The following is a 24,479-nucleotide window of genomic DNA, read 5'->3' on the forward strand; positions in this document are numbered from 1 at the left end:
AAAATTCAACACCTCAGTCGTGCCACTCCGTGTTCCCGAAAAAATAGGACTGTTCTGCAACAAGTAGCTCACCGCCCTATGATGCTTTGCGCGTCCATGGTGGCTGAAGTGCAGCGCCGCCAGCTTTCCCTCTAGGTAATAGTAAGAAACTCTATGACTACTAGCGCCTAGCGCCTGCCTTGTCTTTTCTGTCTTCGTTGTTTAGCGCTGTGATGTATAGTTCAATCCAATTAGCCAAACTTTCCGTTATTTTAAGCTGCATGTTACGCAAGCTATTTTCTTCTGCTCTGTTAGTGACTTCCGGGAAAGCCTCTGAAGTTCGGCGGGCGCTACGAGACCGATCACACGACTACTGCACTGCACCGCATGGAGTTTGTGACCTTTTAAAGGGAAAATAAGAGCTCGAATTAACTCCAGACATTTCTAGCACTGTTGACCGAGCATTGGCTGTGAGTGTACCTTGCGTTGGGCTGCACAAAATGATCTAACTGGTCACTGACACAAGGGACTATTCGACAGATGGTTTCCGGCTAGGTTCCTTCGCTTAGTCCCTACCGCCAGCGGCCATTTGATGCACTTCAGAACATATTCCCAGTGCCCTGTTGCTTCCATTGCGGTATTTACAGTGGATGGGTCTTCTCAGCGTATGTGTAAGGCAAGAAGCAAAAGACAATGACACACCGGCGCCGGAACTCTTTTCATTCTGAACAAGGACGGGCTCTTTTTTTTTTTTGTTAAGAGAGCAAGTTCAACGCAGAGCGGGTCACTTGCAGTGGAAGTGGTTCCTGCATGACCAGCGCTTCCTGAACTTGGCCGAGTAGAGGTAAGGAATGTTGACGCGCTGCTTGCTGGTCACCGTGGCCGTGGGCTGCAGAGAGACGCCGTAGCTCCGGCACTTGCTCATGGCAGTGTACAGGTAGAAGAAACGCTCGCGGTCGTAGCCGATCAAAGGGTTCACGGCAGAAGTCGCCAAGAGGACAGCGATGAGCCGCTCACTCCAGAAGACCGAGATCTCATCGGCGTACGCCAGATGGAGCGCGCTGTCGCGTATGCCAGGGGTCAGGTAGGGACCGTACCGGGAAGCCGCACAAGCCTCGTAACTCCCGTAGCTCGTCAGCGTGGCGTTGTCCCAGTAGTTGCTCAGTTCGAAGATGGGTGCCAAGGCGTAGGCGAGCTTCCAGGTCACCGCCACGGCATGCATATAGAATGCATCGCGCGTGCTGGGCAGGGTCGTGTTGAACAGTGCCATGGGGACGTACAGTGTGTTCTCGGGGAACGAGTAGAAGGGCATGGTATCGAAGACCGAGCCATACCACTCGGGGTGGGTGATGTGCTTGTCTGGAGGTCGCAGCGACATTTCTGCCTGCATTCGCCGCCGCCAGACATGCGAGTACATCTGGAAGACGTCGCCATTCCGGTTGGGAAGCAGTCGCCGATTGTAGGCGTCCAGCTGCGTGTCGTTGAGCAGCCAGCGAGGCAGGAACGTCTTGAACTCCATGAGCATGAGGATGCGAAGAAGTTTCTTTTTGTCCTCGCTTGAGAACTTCCACGGTACAACGGCCCGCGTCAGCACTGTTCGCTTGATGACGTTGACAAAGTTGTCCAGGTTCTGCCAGTACGCAGGGGGCTTTGTCGCGTACAAGTCGTATAGATGGAAGAGTGGCAGTGCTTCTTCTGAGAGCCGGAGGCAGACTTCGGCCTTGAGCCAGACCATCTTGTCGATTCCGGTCAGCTGATACATGCGAGCCCTCACGATGTTGTTGGGAATTTCGAAGATGAATGGTGACAAATGCACCAGGAGTCTGAAGCCGAGGTAGTTGAGCAAGTGCTCAGGTCGCAGGTAGCGGAAGACAAAGTCTAGTGAACTGGCCACGGTCGGATTCCTCAGGAGAACCGTGGCGTTGCTCGTGATGTTCGTTTTGTCCGGTAGCAGCCTTCTGATGTAGAGTTCCAAGACGCCCATTTCTCCCAACGCAGCTGTCACGTGGGAGAAGGTGCAAAAAGTGCGCTCCGAAACCCTCCTGGATGCATGGGCGAGGATCAGAGAGACCAGCTGGATCTGCTCTTGGACCTTGTAGACGTCTTTGGAAGTGTGTGCGAAGTAAAAGAACGACTCTGCAATGAGCTGCCGATGCAAGACCAAGGACCGCGCCTTCATCTCGTAACTCGAGAGGTCGTCTTTTCTCAAGAGAAGGATCGGGTCATCGACTTCGAACGTCGGGTCTCTGGGCCCGCCGAAAACTCGCACACTAGCCAAAGCCGTGAGGCCCAGACCCATTGCTAACCGGCTTGCCGTGATGAGGACGTTGGTGAACGTGACGTCGTGGTGTTCAGGCTCGGTGTAAGGCCATCCGCTCAGGCCGAACTCCGCGAGCTCCTTGCGAGCCACGCCCAGAGTGCGCCGCTCGCGCGAGTCAGTTTTCATGCACTGCTCGAAGAGCACGTCATTGGCGAGCTCGAACTCGTACGTGGAGCCGTTGGCCGTTGGGGGCGCGGACGGCCTCTCAGCCATTTCGGCGAGGGCTCGTGTCAGGAGGGTGTTGAGGACAGAGTCCACTTTCTCTTCGTCCGGCGCGCTGTAGCCCCCGTGCGACCGAGTCCAGGCGCCGCAGGCGAACTCGTGGAAGTCGTCGCACGGACTCACCGACCGGTTCAGCGCGTGCTGGACGACGTCGAACTCGTGGCTGCAGTACTCGAACTGGTCGCACGTCATCTGGGCCACGTGCGGCGCGGAGTCCAGGGGGTCTGCGCTGCGCGCCGACAGTCTCAGGCAAACGACGAGCACGACCAGCGTGATGCCGGCCGCCAGGAAGGACAGGGCGAAGCAGAGGAGCTGGCGGTTCCTCGCCGGCTGCGGGGCCCTGCGGAAGGAGGCCGAACCGGCGCCCTCTAGGGAGCCGTACTGCCAGAGGGAGAGGCGCCGCTCGCGCAGCTTGCGGTCGATGGAGGCCGTGGGCACCCACTGGAGGCTGCGCTTGAAGGACAGGCGGCCGGTGAAGATGGAGTTGCCGGCCACCGAGCGGATGGCGGCGTCGCCGCCGTGGGCCACCGAAAAGCGCGACCAGCCGCCGTAGGCCGCCGACTGCACCGACGAGGTGGTGGACGTGGAGGCCGGGCTGCGTCGGTGGCGACCTCTGAGCGAGGCTTCCGAAGCGGCCGTGTCCAGGTTCTCGTAGGTGATCTCGGAGAAGAGCTGCTGCTTGGGAATCGGCTCCGGCGTGTCGCGGGCCTCCAAGCCATGACTACTGGACATCGGCCCTGTTTCTTTGCGGTGGCCCCGGCGCAGGCAGTCTGCGAAGCGTGATTTGCGCGAATTTCTTTCACGCGCTGATTCAGAAAGGAGCCAGTGGCGGCTGTGTTATGTGACAAAGCCAACGTGACATTACAGGGCATACCGATGGTCACTGACCAAGTCCAAGGTAAAAGACTCGATATGTTTCTTTACAGAGTGCAGGTTGTTTGTGCACTGAAGGGTACCGACAGTAGAATCTTGACCCCTTCAGTGAACAATGAACATTGGCTAGCCCGACCTGCGAGTCACTGTTTCTAAGAGCCAGGTTGGAAATGACAATTAGCGGGATGAACGAAGCATTCCGCGATGCCGACAGTTTTGCGTCTGCCGGCAATGTCAGACCGAAGGTAGAACAAGAACCCAGTACGTCACTTGAGAGTTGCAGCTGATTGGTTCAGTAGTATTGGGGCTATAGTTGCATGGATGGAAATTCTAGCACCGAGGATGTGCCGTACAATTGTCTTTTCGACCGTTCCTATGATGACTAGCCCGCGCGACAGCGCCATTACTGCGTTCGTAGTGGCTCGCGATTAGCGTTACTCCATCCTTCTATAGCTCCGCTGCGACGCAGAAACGCAAAGGCCTAGTCGTGATAAGGCCTATCCCGAGGCTCACATTGTAAGTCCGGATCAGGAGCTCGGGAGCAGCGGCTGGGAGCGACCGCGCAGGGCTCGTATCCGCTTCTTCTTCTGCCTTGCGCCCACGACAGCCGCCGTCCTCTTTCTCCCCGCGATGAGGGGACCGCACGTGTCACGTGCCGTCGCTTTTAAACGCAAAACTGCACGAATCGCGTTTGCGCGACCGTAGCAGTTTCGGTTTGTCTTTAATTTGAATGCGCCTGTCATAAGTGCGTGAGAACGCAAACTTCACTTGACGAAATGCTGTCAAGCTTAAACCGAAAAGTTCAGTAGGAGCTGACCGAAAGAGCAAGGCTGCAAGATACAACGGACTCCCGGGATAGAGGGACCGACCAACAATTTTTGGTCTAATCAAGAAATGTTCTCATCATCATCAAGAAAGTACCGAGGTTCAATGTGGAACCTGGTATTCCGCCTCACTCCTTGCGGGAAACGAGCGTGCTGACGCCGAGGCTCGGCTGGCACGTAGTGATGGTGCTTTCATTGAGATAGCCTTTTATAGATCAGACATTGGAGCCTTGTTGGCGCATTTAATGCAAGCCGCAATGCAGTCGCACTGGAATGATTCGAACCATCAACAGGACCGCGTCTCTAAGCTTGACGCTGGCTCACGATTTCATCTGCCATCTAAGGTGGTGCGACATCATGGGACTTTACTCCACCGGTTACGGCTTGGCGTCGCCTACACCAAGTACTATCTTCACAAGATCGGCATCGAAAATAACCCAAATTGCGTAAAGTGCCACACTCCAGAGACAATTGGACGCCTTCTTTGCGAGTGCCCGAACTATACTGCTGAAAGAAGAACATTGGAGGCGACCGTGAAACAACTGGACCCTCGCCCTCTCTCTGAGGAAACTCTTCTGGGCGGCAGAGCGAGACGTTCTGATTGGTGGCGTGTGATAAAGGCCGTGCTCAACTTTTTGTGTGAAACAGGCCTGGATAGCCGTCTGTGACCCCCTGTGCACTACCTACATGGTTAATGACATGTGTCAATGTTTGTGTTGCAGACACCAGTTTTATGTGCGTCTATTCACCGCGATGCGAGTGCCAGCCAGTGTGTGTGTGTGTGTGGACGTCACCCGTGAATCTCATTGTATTATGCCATCATCAACCTTCATTCGCACTTTCCTTTTCCTCCCCTTCCCTTTCCCCTGTGTGGAGTAGCAGGCCAGGGCCATGTTGCCACCGGCCGACCTCTCCACCTTTTCCTCATTAAAATTTTCTTTCTCTCTCTCCCTCCTTGCATTGAATCGACGAGCAGCTAAAAAGGCGAAACCACAAAGTGAAGAGAAGTACCTGGGTGGGCTGCCTTTTAAGGACAAAAGGCAGCAACCGCTCTAGAACTTTCTCAGTCAATTTCGTGACCTTCAAAGAAAACGAACTGCGGCTGCTACAAGCAAGCATAGACTATGATTTTGTTGCGTTGTCATCTACGATGTTCAACAAAAAAGCAGCGCACGTCGTTAACAAGACTGCCATCTAATACACTTTAAGCCCGCCAAAGAAGACCAAGAAGCTTGTGGAAAGCTTGGAATGTTCAAGCCTGTGAACAGTATTCGTAAAGAAAGCGCGATAGCCTCTCTGTCTTCTTAACTGCAAAACCATGCGTTTAATTAAGGTGCAAGTTGTTAAAAGAGAACACTCCAACAGGATAGATTCTCTCAATAGACAATGACGACGATGGTTATGAATTTTTCTGGCGCGAGGGCTGTTTTGACCGAGGAGCACCGTGACACAAGGTAATTTTCCTCTACTAAAGTTAGGCCCAAAGTCCCATTTTCTAAGCATTTTACTTCAAAGGAAGCAACACGCCAGGGGAAAGCTTGTATGCATTGTATCACCGGTGGGTATCTGGCGGCACTAAGGGTCGAACCCCGCATTTTCTGGGAGCATGCGAGATGCTCAGTACATGTTGTTGACTCGTTCTATTTCATCCCGTGTAAGAAATCGTTTGAATATCTCGTTGCGTGCATTGACAAAAATGCTGCAATATCCTCCCAAAATGGCGCTGGAATCTCGGATAATTTTATGGCACTCTTAGAATTTCACTTGTGCTCTACTGCTGTTTCATTTGGGGATCTAATACACTATATTCAGTTGAAGAGCATCAACAGCGAGTCTTGTGCAGAGATAGACAATGTTTTATTGGAGATTTTATTAGAGGAGAAAACGTTCTCCAAGTTTTTAGATATGCAGACGACCTTCCTAGTTGTTTTGAAAAAAAAAAAAAAATCCTTCCTTGACCTACACAAATAAGTTGGTGGAAGTTTTAACTATTTTAATTATTTTAACAAAATTTCTCACTTTTCATTTTAACTCATTTTTAGACAGCACAGCAACATTTTAGATTCCATATATGAAGTCCCTATCGTCAACCTTTTATAGTTTTTATATTTTCAAATCAGTGTCAGGGAAGACCATCTACATTCCCCGCACCAGGAAGGAAATGCTGCCGTTTGATTCCGCGCTTTCTGGGTGATTTCCTCATAAAATTTTAGTGGTTCTTCCCACGGCAGCAACCTTCCGCGCTTTCCCTCAGTCATCATCATCATTGTCGTCGTCGTCGCCACCCTGACTACGCCCACTGCAGGGCAAAGGCCTCTCCAATGTATCTCCAATTAACCCTGTCCTTTGCCAGCTGCGACCACCGTATCGCCGCAAAGTTCGTAAAATCATCCGCCCACCAAACTTTCTGCTGCCCCCTGCTACGCTTTTCTTCTCTTGGAATACACTCCGTTACCTTTAAGGAAAAGCGGTTATCTTGCCTTCGCATTACATGCCCTGCCCAAGCCTATTTTTTCCTCTTGATTTCGACTAGGATATCATTAAGCCGCGTTTGTTCTCTCGCCCACTCCGCCCTCTTCCGATCGCTTAACATTACACCTATCATTTTTCTTTCCATAGTTCGCTGCGTTGTCCTTAACCTAAGCGAAACCCTCTTTGTTAGCCTCCACGTTTCTGCCCCATAGGTGAGTACCGATGATATACAGCTCTTGCATGCTTTCCTTGTGATGAATACTGGTATATTGCCATTCATGACCTGAGAGAATCTGCGAAATGGTCTCCACCGCATTCTCATTCTTCTAGTTATTTCACTCTCGTGATCCGGATCTGCGATAACTACCTGCTATAATTAGACGTATTCCCTTACCTCCTTTCCCATTACAAATGGAGACAGGGATTTTCTCTCTCTCCACTTTGCCACGTGGCAGGTGGTCTACACAACAGTACGCCGGGCGCTGCTGCTTCTTTACGAGAGGGCTTGTAATGTTAACGCATTAAAACGCTCATGTACTGTGTGATGTCAGCACTCGTTAAAGAACCACAGCTCGTCTATATCAATCCGGAGCCCTCCACTACGGCGTCCTTCATAGCCCCTGCGTCGCTTCGGGAGGAGGAAGAAGAACATTTATTTCTGGCAGCACTGAGGACATCATCATCATCAGCAGCAGCAGCAGCAGCAGCAGCACCTCCGGGTCCGCACGCAGGCGTCCGGGGAGGGTAAGAGTTCAGACTCCTGCGGCGTGCCTCAATGGGAACTCCTCCGATGTTAAGCCCTGAAAGCTGATGATCGCCATCCTGTCTCGCAGGAATGATCTAATGTAGCTGTAGGTTCTTTCGCCTACTCTTAGCTCAGCGAGCCCGTCGAGAATGTCGTCGTGGCTGACGTTGTCGAAAGCTTTCTTGAGATCTAAGCTTCGGGAGTTCAATAACACATCTCGAACTAGTTCGTTGTTCACAAAGGAAAACAGCACAAACTTCACAAGAATACAGAATGGGAAGACCAGGCACGAGCGCCAGTGTATCGTCTTCTCTTATGTGACCTTGTGAAATTTTAGGTGCTTTCCTTTGTCGGGAAGTTAAAGAAGATGATGTTGTGCTCGCACGTGGTCCTTCAAGCATGGCACGCGAGGAAGTGGGAACGTTCGCGGACTTCGTGTTCTAAGGCTGGCCCCTTTCCCATGGCATGTGGATTCCCAAAGCTGGACTGAGGATCGCCGCACAGCCGCTCCGCTGGCTGCTACGACAGCTGGCCGGCGCGGGCCCCGAGGATCCCGAAGACGGGCCCCGCTCGCTCTGCTCGCTGTTCTTCGACTGGCTCGCGGCGCGCAAGATGGAGGCGCTGCTGTTCGCCTACGCCGCAGCCGCAACCATGCCGTCGGCGGCCATCGCGGACATCTTCGAGGAGCAGGCCTGCCGGCGGAGCATGGGCTACAGCGAAGACGTCTGCGAGGACCTCGCCGATCACGAAGAAAAGCGGTGAGCGGCTTTTGAATGCGGTAACATCAGATGGATCTGTGCAAGCAGAAACGGCTGCCGCCGTCGCGCGAGACACCTGACACGTGTGAACAATGTGAATTCATCACAACCTGCCCATCGAATTGTGAGCAAACTTCTCGCCGTGGCCAGTGGCAGTTAAATTAGTGATTGGTCGGGAGAGGTTACTAGGTATGAGCAACCTATAGTCGGATACAACTTAAGAAGGCAGCGGCTTTTCCCCGTCAAAGGACCCTCCTCCAGCCAATGGCGTCAGCCGATTCTCGTGACCCTGCTAGGGTTACAATGCAGGGAGCGGTGCCACAATGGAGAGAGGGGACTATCCCCGACTATGGAGGGAGGGGACTATCCCCTTTCATCTGCCACTCCCTGCTTTGTCATACTACCATGGCCATGAGAATCGTCCGACGCCATTGGCTGGAAGGGGGCTCTTTGAAGGGGAAAAGACGCTGCCTTCTTAAGTCGTATCCGACTATAGGTCGCACAACCTCCACCGGTGGCAGCACCTGTCATCGCAGAGCAGTGGCGCATCACTTAACCGCTGCACCACTGCGCAAGGAGTGGTATGGAGACTCCCCATGGATCTGTGAATGATGAATAGCAAAAGATCAATTCCGCATATATGGGCATTAATTCATTAACGATATCACGTCATACCCTTAAGGCGGAGCTTAAAGGGGCTGCGAAACACTGCTTGGGGGGATACCGGCTATACTTCAGGTGGATTCTTTATGTCACACAGATGCTGACTTAAAAAGAATGACAGGAATCGACGCACAGAAACGGGAGTTATTCAATGAAGAAATTTCAAAATACAAGCAAACAAAACGCTGCCCTCAACTCAATTTTGGCGGGGCTTCCCACTCCTATTTCGCTCTCCCAATGGCGGCACCTGGCGCAACCAATCAAAACAGCCTGCCAGAGCACGTCGCGGAAGTTTGCACTCCATGGTTGCCTGCTCTCTGTAACTCGTTCTTGCTGAGACTGGCAGCGTCGTTTCCATGCCAGAGCCCCTGGTGGTGTATTCTTATTTTACTTGCTTTGCAGGGCTTTTATCTAAGGCAAACAAGTTGTTTTTGTTGATCTAATATAAAACACCGACAGGTGACAAAATGCGTCTCTATTTATTCATGCAATTTGCAGTATATTTACTGTCTGTCAATCATCAAGCTCGCGCCAGGTGATGTCATATCCGCTGCTAAAACCCGCCACTGTGTGGGGACACCATCATAGCAATGAATTTGTTTTTGGGAGGAAATTAAAATGTTAAAAAACGGAATATATGCGGTATTACCGACGCTAATAGCACCATTGTAACTCACTGTATGCGATCAACAGGCAAAACAGTCAAATAAGATTGTGTTTCTGGGCCCTTTTAAGTGTCCCCTCTCCTTTTTTTCCCCTTTTGTTTTAACAAACGCCCCACGGGTGTCACTCGCAGTTACTCGGTGTACGTGGACTCGCAACGCCACCTGCTGCTGTCCGAAGGCGTGCTCACGCTGACCTCCGCCGTGGTGGCCATTCTGGCTGGCCCAGTGTGCGACCGCTATGGCCACGCGACGCTGCTAGGCCTGGCCATCGTCGGCGCCGCCGGAACGTCGCTCGTGCGCGTGTTCCTCGCCCTGGGCGGGGGACCCATGCTCGCCTATGTGCTCGCCGTCCTGCCCATGGTGAGGGGCTTTGCGTAAACTGGCAAGGCTAGAAGTGTGGATGAACTAGGAGCACAACTAGCGAACGAACAGAATTGTTGTAGCAAACGAACAAACGAAGGAGAGAACGAAAGAGAATGAACAAAAGAGTGAGGGAAAGAATGAACTAGCATAAGAACTAGGGTTACTGGGTTCGAGAACCCATGAGAGCAAATGAACCAGGGAAGAAACAAGTGAAAAACGAACGATCAAGCAAGCGAGTGGACGAACTAACGAACGAGCGGACGACTGAACGAGTCCCCATAGGATATGGAGGAAACTCACAGCTACAGACCCGTGTCTCTAAAGACCCTGACAGTATTGCGGGTACCGGCAGAAACTGAATTTCTTGCGCTGCGAAGGAACTACAGCCTGTAATCTAAATGCCTTCATGCATGCGCACACACGCAGGGCTGAAAAGCCCCAGAGAGGGCTAAAAGTTGAATAAAATTTGTTTGCTCTCTCTCTCTCTCTCTCAGGGCTGCTCAGGCGGTCACGTGCTCATGTTGTCCTGCTGCTACTACGTGGTGACGAAGCGCACTGAGGCTAGGCTCTTCCGGACCATCAGGTCTGTTCCTCGTTGGCTGAATCTCTTAGTTATCTATGAAAGCGCGTGTGATAGATGACATAGTAGATATCGGACTCCATTCTTCTAGGTATTGTAAGGCATGGCTTTCTCTCCCGTTGAGTGAGGACACTCCGCTGTCCAGCACACGTAGTTGTTGCTCAGAGAGATGAATAATGTCTGTGCTCCTCGAACACGTTTTTTTTTTTAACCTTGTCTCATGTTAGTCGAATGAGAGTTCCAGACTCATGCCAGTTGGGAAAAGGTGCATGGGGTTCACAGAAGTCGAAATAATAACTTTGCAGGCTGAAATTACTGCCTGTTTTCAGAACCTAAATAAAAATAATCTTTGCCTTCGAAATCCTGATAAGGTATTTCCGTACGCGTTTACTTGGTTTGGTTTGGTTTATTCGGGTTTAACGTCACAAAGCGACTCAGGCCATGAGGGACGCCGTAGTGAAGGGCTCCGGAAATTTCGATGACCTGGGGTTCTTTAACGTGCACTGACATCACACAGTACACGGGCCTTAGAATTTCGCCTTCATCGAAATTCGGCCGCCGCGGACGGGACCGAACCCGCGTCTTTCGAGTCAGCAGCCGAGCGCCATAACCACTGAGCCACTGCGGCGGCGCGTACGCGTTGACTTGCTTGAACGTTTATTAGAAATTCAGAGTTCAGAAATTTTGTTGCTGCGTCGTGTGCTGTGCTGAAATGACTCTTTGCTATTAGATGTAAGTCTAATAGCAAGTTCATTTCACTTAAGTACGGATCGAGTCTTGCCCATTCTTGTAAAATGATCCAGGGGACATAGTACACAATCTACTATTTTTGTTAGCGCCGTATTCTAAGCGTTTGTGGTCTTCGATAACTGGTGGTGAATTAAGCAAAACTGTAAGGTAACAAGGAAGCTTCACGGAGTCATTATGAGTACTGGCTGTCAATGTGAGCTTCGGAAGCCTTGTCAGCCCGTTTTCTCAACAGCTCTCGTTATAGCGCCCATCCCATCTTCCCCCTCTGCTTGCCACATTAAATGGGATTCGTGTCGTTCCGTCTCCACTCAGGTTTTACCTGCTCGACGTGTCGGCGCTCATGGGACGAGCCGTGGGCTGGTTGATGGGCTGGCTCTTGCACTCGGTTCTCGGTCACCAGGTGTCGTTGTGGTCGGCGCTGGGCGTGCAGTGCTTCATGCTGGCAGTGCTTTGGGCAAGCCCAGCACTCAGGTACACGGGATGACTATGCCGATGTCATTGCAATTACGAAATCTTATCGTTCACCCCGCGGCCTAATAAGTGAGACTGACGGCTGTATTATCAACCTTATTATGCGAGAGCATAAGAGCCCCATGTCCCCGCATCCGCAGGCGATGTCACGCTTTGCCACTTGGCAGGTGGCAAGAGTCACCTGCCAGGTTGATATACGGAAGAGCCAGCTCCGACCTGTCACGTTTGGCATGTGACAGAATGAAGATAGAGAAATCCCCCTCTCCTCTTCTAGGTAAGAGGAGAGAGAGGCCGGATGATGGCTGCCATGGAAAGAACTCTGTCACATGCCAAGGTTGGCATACGGAAGAGTAAGCTAAGACCTCCCACATGCTACGGTTGACATTGACAGGTGGCAATCTCTTACCTGGCAGCTCACAACGAGGTTCTTATGCTATCGCTTTGTCACAGCTAATGGTAATTAGGTGTCCTCAAAATTTCTGTTTGTTGACACCTAGAGCTATGCACATAGAAGGGCTAGAGCTTTCTGTCAGCACGTACTTAACGCATGTAGGTATCGTGCTTCTTATTCTCTTGTATTCTTGTGTCCTTCTGATTTCGCCATTTACTCTTCAGGAACGCAGCACATGGTCATGTCTTGTGAGTCACACTGTGCGCAAAACAGTCATAACCAAATACCAAGAACCTTAGAAATGTATTTTTCTGGACCTCAACGCTGTTGCTTCCTTGCTTTCGTGTGCATGGGAATACATGTAAAACCTCTTTCTATAGCTTTATTTTTTTTTTAAAATGGGAGGGTTCGTCAATGTGGTTTTTCAATACCAAAAATTTCTCGCTCATGGCTTTAATTAAATTCACCCCTGCAGATGTACTCGGAGGTTACATGCCGAAGGGATGGGACTACTACTACTTCGTCGGCTCTTTGAAGGGAAGGGAGGGACTTTGAAGGGAAGGGAGGGAGGCAGGGAGCTCTTCCCGTGCATTGCAAGCTTCGTCGTGGTCTTCCGCACGCGTACATCACATGCTTGTTTCCAGGGATTCAACAAACAGCACGACTACCAGCAAGATTAACCAGCTCCGGCTGCTGTTCAGCCCCGCCAACGCTCGCGAGGCGGCCAAGATGTTCTCTGGGCACCGGAATATTCAACGGACGCTCAAGGTGCTCTTCGCACTGCAGGCGCTCATCGCAGCCATGAACTACGGTTAGTGTCTCTGAATTGCGTGGGTTTGTTCGTTCACGTTGACGTTTGGATCGACGCAGACCCTGTTGCTGTATCAGCGGTAAAATTCTCGTGGTACAGCGATCGTTGTATTCGGTCGTTCTGTGGAAACGTTGCTATAACATGACGCAGGCCCTGACGAGATCCTGTACCCGTACACGCGGCTCGTGTTCGGCTGGGGGTACTCACACTACGCGATCGTTTCGGCCCTTGGTGGCCTGCTCGTCGGTATCGTTGGTGTCTTCGCCGTCGGCTGCATGCGCGTCGTGGGCGTCACGGACGTCACCTTCATGAACGTCGGTGCCACCTGCGGATGTGCCCGGGACCTGATCATCGGGCTGACCCGCCTGCCCGCCCTGTTCTACCTGAGTGCGTCGACGTTGCTGTGCTTTGGTTACGGCGTTTCTTTTATGTCTCTCCGTTCGCTTTCCTTTCGCGCCGAAACGCTTCGGCTTAGCTGTTTTCTAGTCAGATATCAAATCACTCGAACTATGAGGCGTCTACGACGAAAAGTGCTGCAGGTATACTTGCCTGATGGGATAAAATATGGGGACGCTTAAGTCAGCTTAAGAGTGTAATGCAACGCCATTAGAAGCAACGTTGCTTCTAAAGTTTAAGTTCCTTCACCATATGGGCAATGTTGTTACTGACATTGCGTATTTGCACGCATATAATCATGCGCCGAGTGAGCCCGCAAAAAACTGTTCCAATCTGCTTGTCTCGCTCTGTTTTCGGTTACGCGCTCCCCCCGTTTATAAGTTTTGAAATTTCGTGCCGCGGTCACGTGGCCCTGTGACGTAATCGCATTTTCGATCAATCAGCAACTTTTGTGACTAACGCAGGACTCGATATAGCATGATGTGAAGTGCCACGGTGGGCACGTTGTGATGACTGCACAAGGTGACGTGACCCTGTGACGTATGTCGCCTTTTCGACCAATCAGCGACTTTTGAGGCTGACGAAGGACGCGCAGTCGCACTATGTGGAGGCCCCACGAAACACCCGAAACACTTGTGCTTCTGGTGTTTCAGGTGCCTTTTCGGAAATCGGAGGATTTTTGCCGCAGCTGCCGTTTTTCTTCAGTAAAGTACTGATATAAAGCACAACACTTACGTGGGGGCCTAGATATGATAAAACATTTAAGGAGTCGCGAATGCATGAAACAAGTCTAGGCTTTTGTGACAGTGTTGCGTCGTTCTGTGACACCCGTATTATTCGCGCACTAAGAAGCACTGGTTCCTCTTTGTCCCAGCCTACCTGCTGGCCGTGCCGCAAGGCGTCGCACCCGTCGGCCTCAAGTCGTACTTCTCCAAGCTGGTTCCCGTTGACGAAACTGGTGAGACTTGGCAGCCCGAATCCTTGTTAGATTTCGCCTGGGTCTTACGAAACGCTGAAATTGTAGCCGCATTGGCCCTTATTGTCTTACCTGCTTTAATCTGTTCTATATAAGTTTTTGGCAGTCGGTAGTGCGTATATCTTATGGGTAGCAATACCGCGAACAAACATACGGAAGGAAGAAGTGGGTGAATAACTGCTGATAGTGTTGTTACGAATGCTGCTTGCGAATAGTGCCGCAACGAAGACTGATAAAATGTAGCGAGACAGTGCGAAAAAAAAAATATTAGTATCTAACCATCCAGTGATTCTCCAGAGTGAGTTGGCTTCAGCTTAACTGTTTTTGATGTGCGAAGTGAAACGGGGGCTAAAAATTCTTGGCGCATGCGTATTATAAGGGCCCGCTTGTAGAAGAGGCGTAGCCTGTGTATTCTGTGCTTTTTATCTGAACGCTTTCACAACCAACGCGAACATCAGCGCGTACAGGGGGCGCTCATGGCGCTTGTCGACAGGGACTCTCATGAGTAAATCCGCTCAGCAAAAATTTAAAGCCAGTAAGCTAGGTTTGTATTGCGATAGCGTTAAAAGCCTAATCGAGAACGAGAAAAAAATGTATCGTCGGTTATAAAATTTGCCCATTGGCTGGAGGAGGGAGGTGACGTCACCGGACCGAAAATGGCGTCACTTCCGCCAATTGCATCAACAGTGGTTACGGCGCTCGGCTGCTGACCCTAAAGACGCGGGTTCGATCCCGGCCGCGGCGGTCGAATAAGGCGAAGTTTAGAGGCCCGTGTGCTAAGCGATGTCAGTGCACGTTAAAGAACCCCAGATGGTCGAAATTTCCGGAGCCCTTCACTATGGCGTCCCTCACAGACTGAGTCGCTTTGGGACGTTACCATAAACCAGCTTCTAATGTTATTGCACTGTCAACGCATAATGTTATTAGGTACTTCTGTAAATTTTTTATGTATTTTTACGACTTATTTTGGACAGCAAAGAGTGATTACGCGCCGAGATCTCATGCCACATAAAGAGAAAGGCTGGCGTTCGTTTAGTCCAATAATGGCGGCTGTAGAACAGTTCGCTCACCACACATGCAACCCTTACACTTTCGCGGCAGTTTCTTCTCGTCATCGAAGCCGCACTGACACGAGCGCCCTCTCTCTTGTGGCCGCGCAGGCAAGTTCATGGCCCTGGTGACCGCCTGTGAGTCAGTGTTCACGGTGCTCAGCAGGGTGGCGCTGTCGTTCTCTTTCGACGTCGCGACGGCCATCTATGTCGGACTACCTTTTCTGCTGTGCGCCGCGCTCGTCTTGCCCGTCTCCATCTTGTCCGGGTACGTAGTCACGTTGAACAACATCACCAACTTGAATGTGCATAGTAGTACCCTTCGTTTTCTGGTATAACATGCTTCTAATAGATAATGTACCCCAGACAGATTGCTTAAAAATCGGGTTAAGCCCGTTTCTTACCAGAAAATACGCCTTCAAGATAACACCGTTTTTCAGTGCGCAAATATGAAGACACCAAACGAAAATGGATAACTATTGCTTGTTCTGTGGAGGTATATTTAGTTAACTGATGGCTTTACACCTCTTTGAACGTTTCCCATTTATGACGTAGCTTAATCTGAGGCCAACTTCGAAAGCTACGTTTCAGAAATCGAAGGCCAACACATTCGTACTGAACAAACATATCTTACTGACATCCTTGTATTAAGCGCTAACCACGCCAACGACGTGCTGTTCCATGGCTGTTGTGCTTTAATATGGTTGCTGTGATGCTGAATTAATGTTTTCGCGATACATTAAGACAGCTGGGTATTCCATGGTCACGGAAGTACACAGACACATTTTGCGCCAAGCTCGATGAAAAGATATTAAGGTAATGTTGTCATGTACAGTTGACTAAGTAAATTTAGCAGACGCACGAGCTATATATACATAGTTGTGAACTTTTAAAGAGACTTGTACAGATAGTACTACCACTGCCAACGCTTGATTTGGTTTTTGAGAACCAGCAGCAGACAAACAGGCGAACTATACAAAAGATAGTGATAACAAAGAAAATTCATTCAACGTTTTGTCGATGACCTGAAGAAATTTGGCCGCAGTAATTATCGGCAACAAAAATTTATTCACGAATAGCGCCATTTCAACGACGTCAATGCCGCTAAAGATGACTTCACACATGGGCATATTTAAATGTGGCTTCACCTAATGTATTTTTACATTGCTGTGAAGTGTTCTTTGCAGAACAAAATAAGTAGGTATCCTGAGGCGAGGTGGCAACAAAAGCAGTCCTTCCATCAGGGTGCGGCTGTTCCCTAACTCCACGCATCCCACTACCGAGGTGGCAAGGTCGAGACCAGATGGCGCACCATCTTGCCACCATGTCCACCTGGCTTACATGGCTACAGACAGTGCTAATTCTTGAAAGCGCCAACTCTTCACTCCGCATCCTCCTTTATGGTTCAGACCTACCTGTATGTTTTCCTGTACAAAATGGTGAATGGCAGAGTTGTCAGTTAAAAATTGTGACGGCGAAGCAACGTTCACCTGGAATGAACCCTGTACAATAACTTCTGCAAAAAAAAAAAAAAACTTCGAATCACGATTACACAACTGACAATGCAGGAAATCATCGCTAGCTGGCACGTGGTGATAACACAGCGAAAGATTCAAGTGATCGTTGCTCTTAGGTTTCTGAAGCCGACTCCGGAATCGACGAGCTCCACGAGCAGCGCACCTGCGCCTGATGAGCGACCCGCTCAAGGAGCCGGCGGGCCTGGTGAGGCCGCAGGGGGCACCGCCGTCGCCGCTGGGGTCCCGGGTTTGACCCCCGCGCCAGCAGGCGGCGTCGTCAGCGTTGAGCCCTGGCGACCATTGGCGGGCATCGGGCTTCCAGCGGCGGAGCAGGCCATGCGCGCCGTGTCGCCTACTAAAGTGGCCGCCGCCATGTTGTTTCCGGCGCAGCAGCGCCACCCCATCAGGGCGGCGGTGCCGGCAGCGCGGATTTAAACCTCCGAAATAAGAGGTAAGGCGGATGCGAAACTCCGCCACTTCCCTAACTGTAACGCTGTTTACTTGGTGCAAATACAGAAGATATTAGAGCGAATAAATTGTAAAAAAATGCGTGAAAAAAGGGTGAAGCATGGGCTGTCAAGCTATCCCGTTCTACAGATGGCACAAAACAATAACTTCAAGATACAGGGGAAAACAAACTACAAAAAGAATTACAGTATATTACAACCGAAAGAAAGTTGCGGTAGAGCTTGAACTCTAGCGTTTGCTAAACTTTACGCTGTTCTGGTCGTTCAATAGATATAGGAAAATATTATCGCGAAGAAATTGGTAGAAAAAAATAACAAACAACGCAGTATTCAGCGTCACGGCCACTCGATCGAGCGTCCTAGTAGGGTGATGGGGCTTCTCAGAGGCAGGATGCTTCGCAGCCACTTCGAATGCAACAGCACAGACGCCTGCAAGCTTCCAGTCGTTCAAGCTTGCAATCCAATGTTAAAAAAGAAAACAAAACATTTAAAGAAAGCGCTTAACAGTACTTATAGGTCCAAAATATCAATAAATAAACCAGCTACAAGCTATGTGGCCTCCGATATGAAAGGAGTACAGTTCCAGAATTTAGGTACCGATTACCCTATAATTACTGTGACAATCACATCTTGTCCTGTTTCTGAACCAGTTTTATTTTCATATTTAGTTGAGACATAACCGAAAAATTCATCCTTTTGTGCAGACTAGGTGTTCGCTTTTTGTATCTGAGGGACCTGTATCTACTGGTGCCGTGTACACTTCCTGTAAAACTCAATCGGAAAGCGCCCCCCTTGCATTATTAAGAGTCTCCTTTGTTAACAGTAGGGTACACGTTGATAGCACTTAGCAATATGTCTTGGTAAACAGCGCTTCTTACAGTTGACAGCTGGCCCAACCCGTGTCGCCTTGTATTACTTTCTTCTAGGCGCTCCCTAAAGTCATCCCCACCTAGTGTTCGTCTATTGGCGTACAATTCCCTCATCCGTCCGTTACTAGAATATGCCGTAATCATTTGGGACCCTTTCACGTTAACAAACATTCAGAAATTAGAGCGAATACAGCATAAAGTAGCTAGATTTGTTTTTAACTCATATGGCCGTGCATCTGTAAGTGAGCTCGTGAGGCGAAGTGGGTTACCCCCCGTCACTGAGCGCAATCGTGTTTGTCGATTAAAGTTTTTTTTCCAGCTTATAAAAGGACATTATAAAGTTGATACCTCTAATTATTTTTCTTACTCCTCAGGTTGTAACACGAGACAAAGGCATGCACTAACAATCACCCCTTTGAACGCGCGAAATAACTGCTTTAAATATTCTTTTTTTTCCTAGGACAATTACTGATTGGAACAAACTTAATAGCGAGACTGTTAATCAAAATTCTTTACTTCTGTTTGAAAAGTGCCTGTAAATGTTGTGAATTTGTGTGTGTTTATATGCTTGTATTTTGTTTTGTCCCACCCTGCTATGATCTGTACAAGATAGCAGTATCTATAAATAAAATAAATTCTGCGCTTTTTCAAAAATTTGGAGCAGCCTCTCGCGACCAGTCATAAATTTAACTTTCACCTGTCAGTGTGGGCAGGTTGTGAGGGCGTCACAAAGTCATGTGACCTTGGTGACAGGTGGGCCATCTGTTTTTATGCTCACGACGCCTGTTCTCTATTTCTACACAGCGTGAACCTACGTTATCGCCTTAATATCTGATGATGGGACTAGTGTGCCAACAAGTACTTCTAGAAGTAACGAAGCTTAATTTAATGCCGTTATTCGTTATTAAACTTGGAGAGGCCCATTAGTTGAAGCCATTAGTCTACTGCTTCGTAGCACTCTTTAAAGCTGTCGGTATGTACCACGTATTCTGTCTCATCCACATTTTTACCTCTCCATATACTTTTCCCTATTGCTCGGTTCGAGTATAATGCTGCAGACGCTGCGCCTTGTCGACCCTGATCCTGCCTAACTTCACTCGTCCGTAATCCCTATCATCAGTTCTTGTTCTTCACTTGGTTGTCCTGAATAACACCGCACATGGTATGCAGAAGCACCTGATAGGCGTAACCAGTGAAGATTTTGCGAGAGGCTAACACTGTAATCACATCTAATTAGCCCTGCCCTCCCAACATGTAGTGTGTGGTAAAAATAAGATAAGAATCACTTTCCTCTTGTGTTTCTTCCTTTACTGCGCCATCTCTGCGCTGCGCTAACGTCTCCGGCATAAACACAAAGTACCACGAACGCATCTAGTCGAAGTGAGACAAGTATATACAGGAGGTATCGTTTTATTTAATGCATTAGTTACAGGATATCGTTTAAAACGCATTTTATAACGTTTAAATAAATTGATTGAATGTATGATTTATTTCTTTGTCTCAGAGGTACAAATTAATCTATTAATCACAAATACGCTCGAAGTAAATGTCCGGCTGTCCAGATAACATGACTTCAAAAGCAAAACGCTTTAGTTATAACAGTTGCATAAAATATAAATACTGCTTGGCATGAAACGAAACACACGGTATAACACAGCTCAGCCAGTGGATTTTATTTCTTTCGAACGGAGAGGAGCGGTAGTATTTATTATTATATCTTTCAATTTTGGGAGTGAGGGATGGGGGCAATGTATTACTCAAGACTCGAGTGCCCCTTGGAAAAAGCAATATTTCTTCAATGGTATTTCGTAGCTGTGCCACATCCCCTCGCCTTTCGACTTCTATGCCGCGCTTGCTTACACCTCGCGTAGAGTGCATAGGAACGCGCCACGCAGTCGGCACCAGGGGGCGCGCCCAACGTCAGCACAGCAGGCTGCCGCGACGGCCCCGGATCGATGCTGGTCGGCACGCCTGGCGGCCGCTGATAAGGAGGTCCGCCGGGAGAAAGGGGGGCAGGGGAGGTGTAAACCTCTTCGACTCGCGTCCCCGTCGTCCCCAGTGGAGGCTGTATGGCTCGGCCTTGCTCCGAGGCAGCGAACAGCGCCTTGGTAGCTCCGATGGCTTTCGCAAGCAACGTATAATAATGCGTCCACTTCGAAATGGTGCGACTTTACGATGTCTCCAGACTATAAGTGACATCACAGTTTGGTTTGTGATCTAGAGAATTCACGGACTCATGAGACGATGGCACTAAAAAAACCCTGCGTCCCGTCTCCCCGTTCTGCTGTCGTTGTGCACTTGGTCCCGCTTATGCACGAATTATTCGCTCTAATTCAGCATTGGTCTTCAGTATCCGCTTCGAACAGGTAGAAATCACGCTATTTTTGGGGCTCAAGAACAAAATTCTAATAGGTGCCCCAGCTTCGGCAGCGTCGCGCTTTGTACTCTGTACTGCTTCGATCGCGATCCCTCTGTCTTCAGTTACTGGTCGCCATAGTTACCGTCAGGTTCACAACTATTGTAGTACCGACGTGCAAGGCAAATCACTAATAAGAAGCTTTGTCTCATTGTTTATGAGGCAATCAATTCGAGTGAGACGCTAGAGTTTGCAATTTATTTCTGCGCCTTTTCTCCCATCCACTGGTTTGCATACTGCTCCGAAGACTCCAGTGCTGTGCAGAAAAGCAAACTTGCGGAGAATGCTGCAGAAGGCACACGGTTCGAAATTCCTTATCCAGACGCTGACAACTTATGTGCTAATACATTACACTACGTCTTACGGAAGGCGGGTTATAGTGCAACGACACTGTTTTCTGGCCCCACGCATGCAAGATTAGCAATGTCTTAGTTCTTTAGGACTTCGGCTTGGCAGCCAACAAACTAAACAAAGGAGCACTTTAGACTGGTTACCATGGCGGGTAGTAACATCCGCTTTAAAGCCTTGCGCGCAGAAAGGTGCAGCGAAAAAGAACCACCTCCACAAATTTCAACTGCATCTGGCGCCCATCCTAAGCGAAGTAAAAAAAAAATCGCTCAAGGCGGTGCTCAAGCGTTGTCGCGAAACATGAGTGTCGCCTCTTTGCGTAAAGCAGAGCTCACTGCTTTATCTGGCGACACATAATTGAACGGCGAATGAATGCTACGAGGCTAGCATCCCTCGCGATAGACGAAGGTAACTGAAGGCTTCTCTACACACGTTTCCCCGCCTTCCCGAAGACAGCCTTAGTAGTAACGTATTCTATCCGGCTCCTTTTTATCACTTCACAGTTGGGAACACACTGGTAAAATATACAAGCATATCAGGGAACTGCGAGGAACGTCGTATGCAAAAGTAGGCAGAAAAAAACTTGTTATTGCTGAGTACACAGACACGAATAGCTGTGTGCGTTAATCGGGCACCCTCGCTTCCCGTGTGTCAGAGTTGCGTTCCCGTTCCCCCCGTCCCCACGACGAGCACGTTCCATAAAACCTCGATGCGAATCATAACTCCTCTTCCCGCGACTCCCCTGCACACACCGACTCCTGCATCCCTGCAGGTGCGCTAGCCGGTCGTGTGGCACGCCTATCTCTTCGCCCGTTTGAAAAACAGAGGAAGAAAAAGAATTAACTCAACCATACGAAAACAAGTGAGACAAACGCGACGAATCAGACAGGCGCCGGTAGACAACGGGACTGCTGGCTGGTGGCAGCATCGGTGCGAAGAAGCCGAACTAATCCGCCGGCGCCGCGCACACACACAAACGGCCATCGGCGTGGGAAAACGCTTGCCGCTCCCTCTGCCGGCGCGGCGCTCTGCGAGGGAAAGCGCACGAGCGGAAATGGGAACTCGAAGCGGCCGACTACGCCTCTTCCTGCTCCTTCTCCTGCCACCGAACTTTCGAGCGTTCGAGCGTCGTGGAAACCCCGCCGGTCGGTCGCTGCTTCTCTCCCTTCCAATTTCGCGGCCATTAGCCACCGGCCTGACCTTCCCTCTGTCAACACGATAATTCAAAGCCAATCGGCAGAAGCAGCTTCACCGCCATACCCGGACGAACTGCGCGCAGCGCCGCGCGTAACCGGGAGATGGCGCTGATATCGCAAACGGGCGGCGGCGGCGCAGACGAGAAAGAAATGCGTCGCGTGTCGCCAATATCCCGCGCGGAGTCGCGGGCACGGATTGTTTTTCAAAAGGATCGGCGAGGATTAAAAACGGGAGTGCCGGCGGCTGCAGCGGGCCTTTTTTTTTTTTTTTCAACGGCAATGCTCCCATTGACGGACCTTCCTCATCTTTTTGCGCGCGTGCCGTTGAATTGCCAACCAAGGTTGGCGCAGCGGCTTTCGTATGAGCAGATAGATCTGCAGTGTCCTCGGCCCCAATAAGCGTTTGTAACTATGACGCGTCCTGAGAACCGGTGCTGTTTTCGAATGGAACGTCGCCGCGTTGTCATGCATTTCTGAAAAAAAAAAAAAAAACTCCGATTATTCTGGTGGAAATGTAGACCGTGCGTGCGTGGTCAAGTTTAGCTAAGCCCTATCCCGCATTTATCCGTTCATAGCCGTACTCCAGTTTTCATTACGCATAAGTGGACACGACCACAAAGTGAAATAGGATGAGTATGATATGCGCTGAAATGGCCATAAAGGTGAAGAGGAGAGTCTTGCTCACCCTGCAGTGGTTTAGAGCTTCAGCGGTGCCTTAAGCTCTCCACTATACGGTTGAAATTTAAACCATGTGGCGTGAAAACGTTTGAGCAAGGCTTCGCGTACTAGGGCACCCGCCCTAAGCGTTACGGTAGGTTACGAAAAATATTTACACATGGCTTGAATTTGCGAATGATGTCTCAAATGATGTAGTTCTCATGAACTGAACTATCGAGGAAAATTCAGTTGTCGATTTCGCTGCGAGCCACGAACACCATGCAAGTGAGTCGTTGACTCTTGCCCGGCCGCACTATGGCCCAAGCACCTATGCCACACCAATTTCACTACAATACTCTGTAACAAGCTCGAGCATCTTGTACTGCACGTAACTGGACGACTGTTTTCTCACAATATACATAGCTCTGCCCTTATTTGTCGCCGCGAACTTTGGTGAAGTCATCATGGTTTCAAAGAACAAGTACTGTTCATTGCGCAGCTTCAGCCAAAGGTGACTCGAAAAACCTGGATCAATCAACATCCCCCCTACAAAATGGCCTCATTTAGTCACTATGTGAGTAAACTTTGTCTAGCGACCGCCTTCGGGGGTGTTAGCGCACTTTGCTGGCCGCCATAAATGTCAGATCTAAAATTTCGTACAACCAGAGAGGCGTCACCGCATGACGTCCGTCGTGTCGGTGTGTCCAAACCGGGTCAGCTTTCTTTAGCTGCGCAGCTCAATCAGTGCCAGCCGCACCTCTTCTTCCTGAAACTCAATCCTTGCTGCAAGGCCATGCCGGGATGTCGTGCGGCGCGACCACACAGTGATCCGCATCGAAGGAGGCTGTGTGCGTATAGCTACAGAAGCGGCGGGAGGTCTCCCTTCTTTTCCTTTTTTTTTTCTTCTTCCTGTCCGCTAACACAAAGCGTCCGCTGCCATATCATATCTGCGTCCGGTTTCGCCGCCGCCTTGTCTAGGCGAACCCTGTGACGACGCCCCCACTTCCGGCCGCCACCCCGGCTTTCACGAGCTTCCACGTCCTCGCAGCCACGTCGCACAGACACGAGGCAAAATTGCTTCGTGATCCATGCCTCGTCGAGGAAAAACGTCGAAGATTACTTCCTTTCCTGAACTGAGTTCAATTGACTCTGAGCGCGTGTAATATGCGAGACAACTGTCATGAAGGTAATTGAGCTCGTGGTCAAATGTTTAGGGAAATCCCCCATGGTGGAATAGGGTTGCAATAAGGGAGTAAGTAGTCATTAGCATCCACCCAAGCGCAGCCATACGGCTGCGCTTCGTAGCCGTTTAAAGGTTGAAGGTTTATTTCCGCAACTAGGTGTTGCGAGGACAGCCAGGGAAATAGCTGCATAGACAGCTTGAGAGGTCCTGGCTTCCTCTTACAGTGCAGCATTGACGGCGGCGGAGTACGACATCAAACAAAATGTAAGAAAAAAAAACACGTATGTTCGGTACATAGAATGACACATGTACGTTCACTACGCGGTACATTCTGCTTGTAAAGAAAAAAAAAACTACATTAGATCAAAGAGTGGTGGTTAAAGAAAAATTCGTCCAGGTCCGGGGTTCGAACCCGGGAAGGAAGTTTTTATGGAAGCTGTATAGCTTTCCTTTGTAGCCGTATGTGGCTGCGCTTGGGCGGATGCAAATGAGTAATTTGTTCCCTTAATGTAATTGAG

The 24,479-nt window shown here is 49.9% G+C and overlaps 2 protein-coding genes across 2 annotated transcripts; one reads left to right on the forward strand and one right to left on the reverse strand.

The window, feature by feature from the left end:
- Window positions 1-733: 733 nt before the first annotated feature.
- Window positions 734-3,253, reverse strand: LOC149365434 (neprilysin-1-like). The gene has a single exon (XM_089584509.1). The coding sequence runs from the start codon at window positions 3,251-3,253 to the stop codon at window positions 764-766; it is 2,490 nt and encodes an 829-aa protein (XP_089440635.1). The 3' UTR covers window positions 734-763.
- Window positions 3,254-7,900: 4,647 nt separating this feature from the next.
- Window positions 7,901-17,260, forward strand: LOC149365435 (putative peptidoglycan muropeptide transporter SLC46). Its single transcript, XM_089568701.1, has 9 exons — window positions 7,901-8,193; window positions 9,653-9,881; window positions 10,379-10,467; window positions 11,527-11,685; window positions 12,721-12,887; window positions 13,038-13,274; window positions 14,158-14,241; window positions 15,420-15,576; window positions 16,942-17,260. The coding sequence occupies exons 1-9, from the start codon at window positions 7,901-7,903 to the stop codon at window positions 17,258-17,260; spliced, it is 1,734 nt and encodes a 577-aa protein (XP_089424827.1).
- Window positions 17,261-24,479: the final 7,219 nt, after the last annotated feature.

This window comes from Amblyomma mixtum, chromosome 1 (genome assembly GCF_055824585.1).
Source record: "Amblyomma mixtum isolate Tamu chromosome 1, ASM5582458v1, whole genome shotgun sequence".
In the NCBI taxonomy this organism is placed as follows: domain Eukaryota; kingdom Metazoa; phylum Arthropoda; class Arachnida; order Ixodida; family Ixodidae; genus Amblyomma; species Amblyomma mixtum.

Bases quoted from the DNA above. Each gene is read 5' to 3' on its own strand.
- LOC149365434 (XM_089584509.1), bottom strand. From the start codon at position 3,253: ATGTCCAGTAGTCATGGCTTGGAGGCCCGCGACACGCCGGAGCCGATT.
- LOC149365435 (XM_089568701.1), top strand. From the start codon at position 7,901: ATGTGGATTCCCAAAGCTGGACTGAGGATCGCCGCACAGCCGCTCCGC. The intron at 12,888-13,037 runs GTTAGTGTCTCT...AACATGACGCAG, and splicing joins CATCGCAGCCATGAACTACG to GCCCTGACGAGATCCTGTAC. The intron at 14,242-15,419 runs GTGAGACTTGGC...GTGGCCGCGCAG, and splicing joins GGTTCCCGTTGACGAAACTG to GCAAGTTCATGGCCCTGGTG.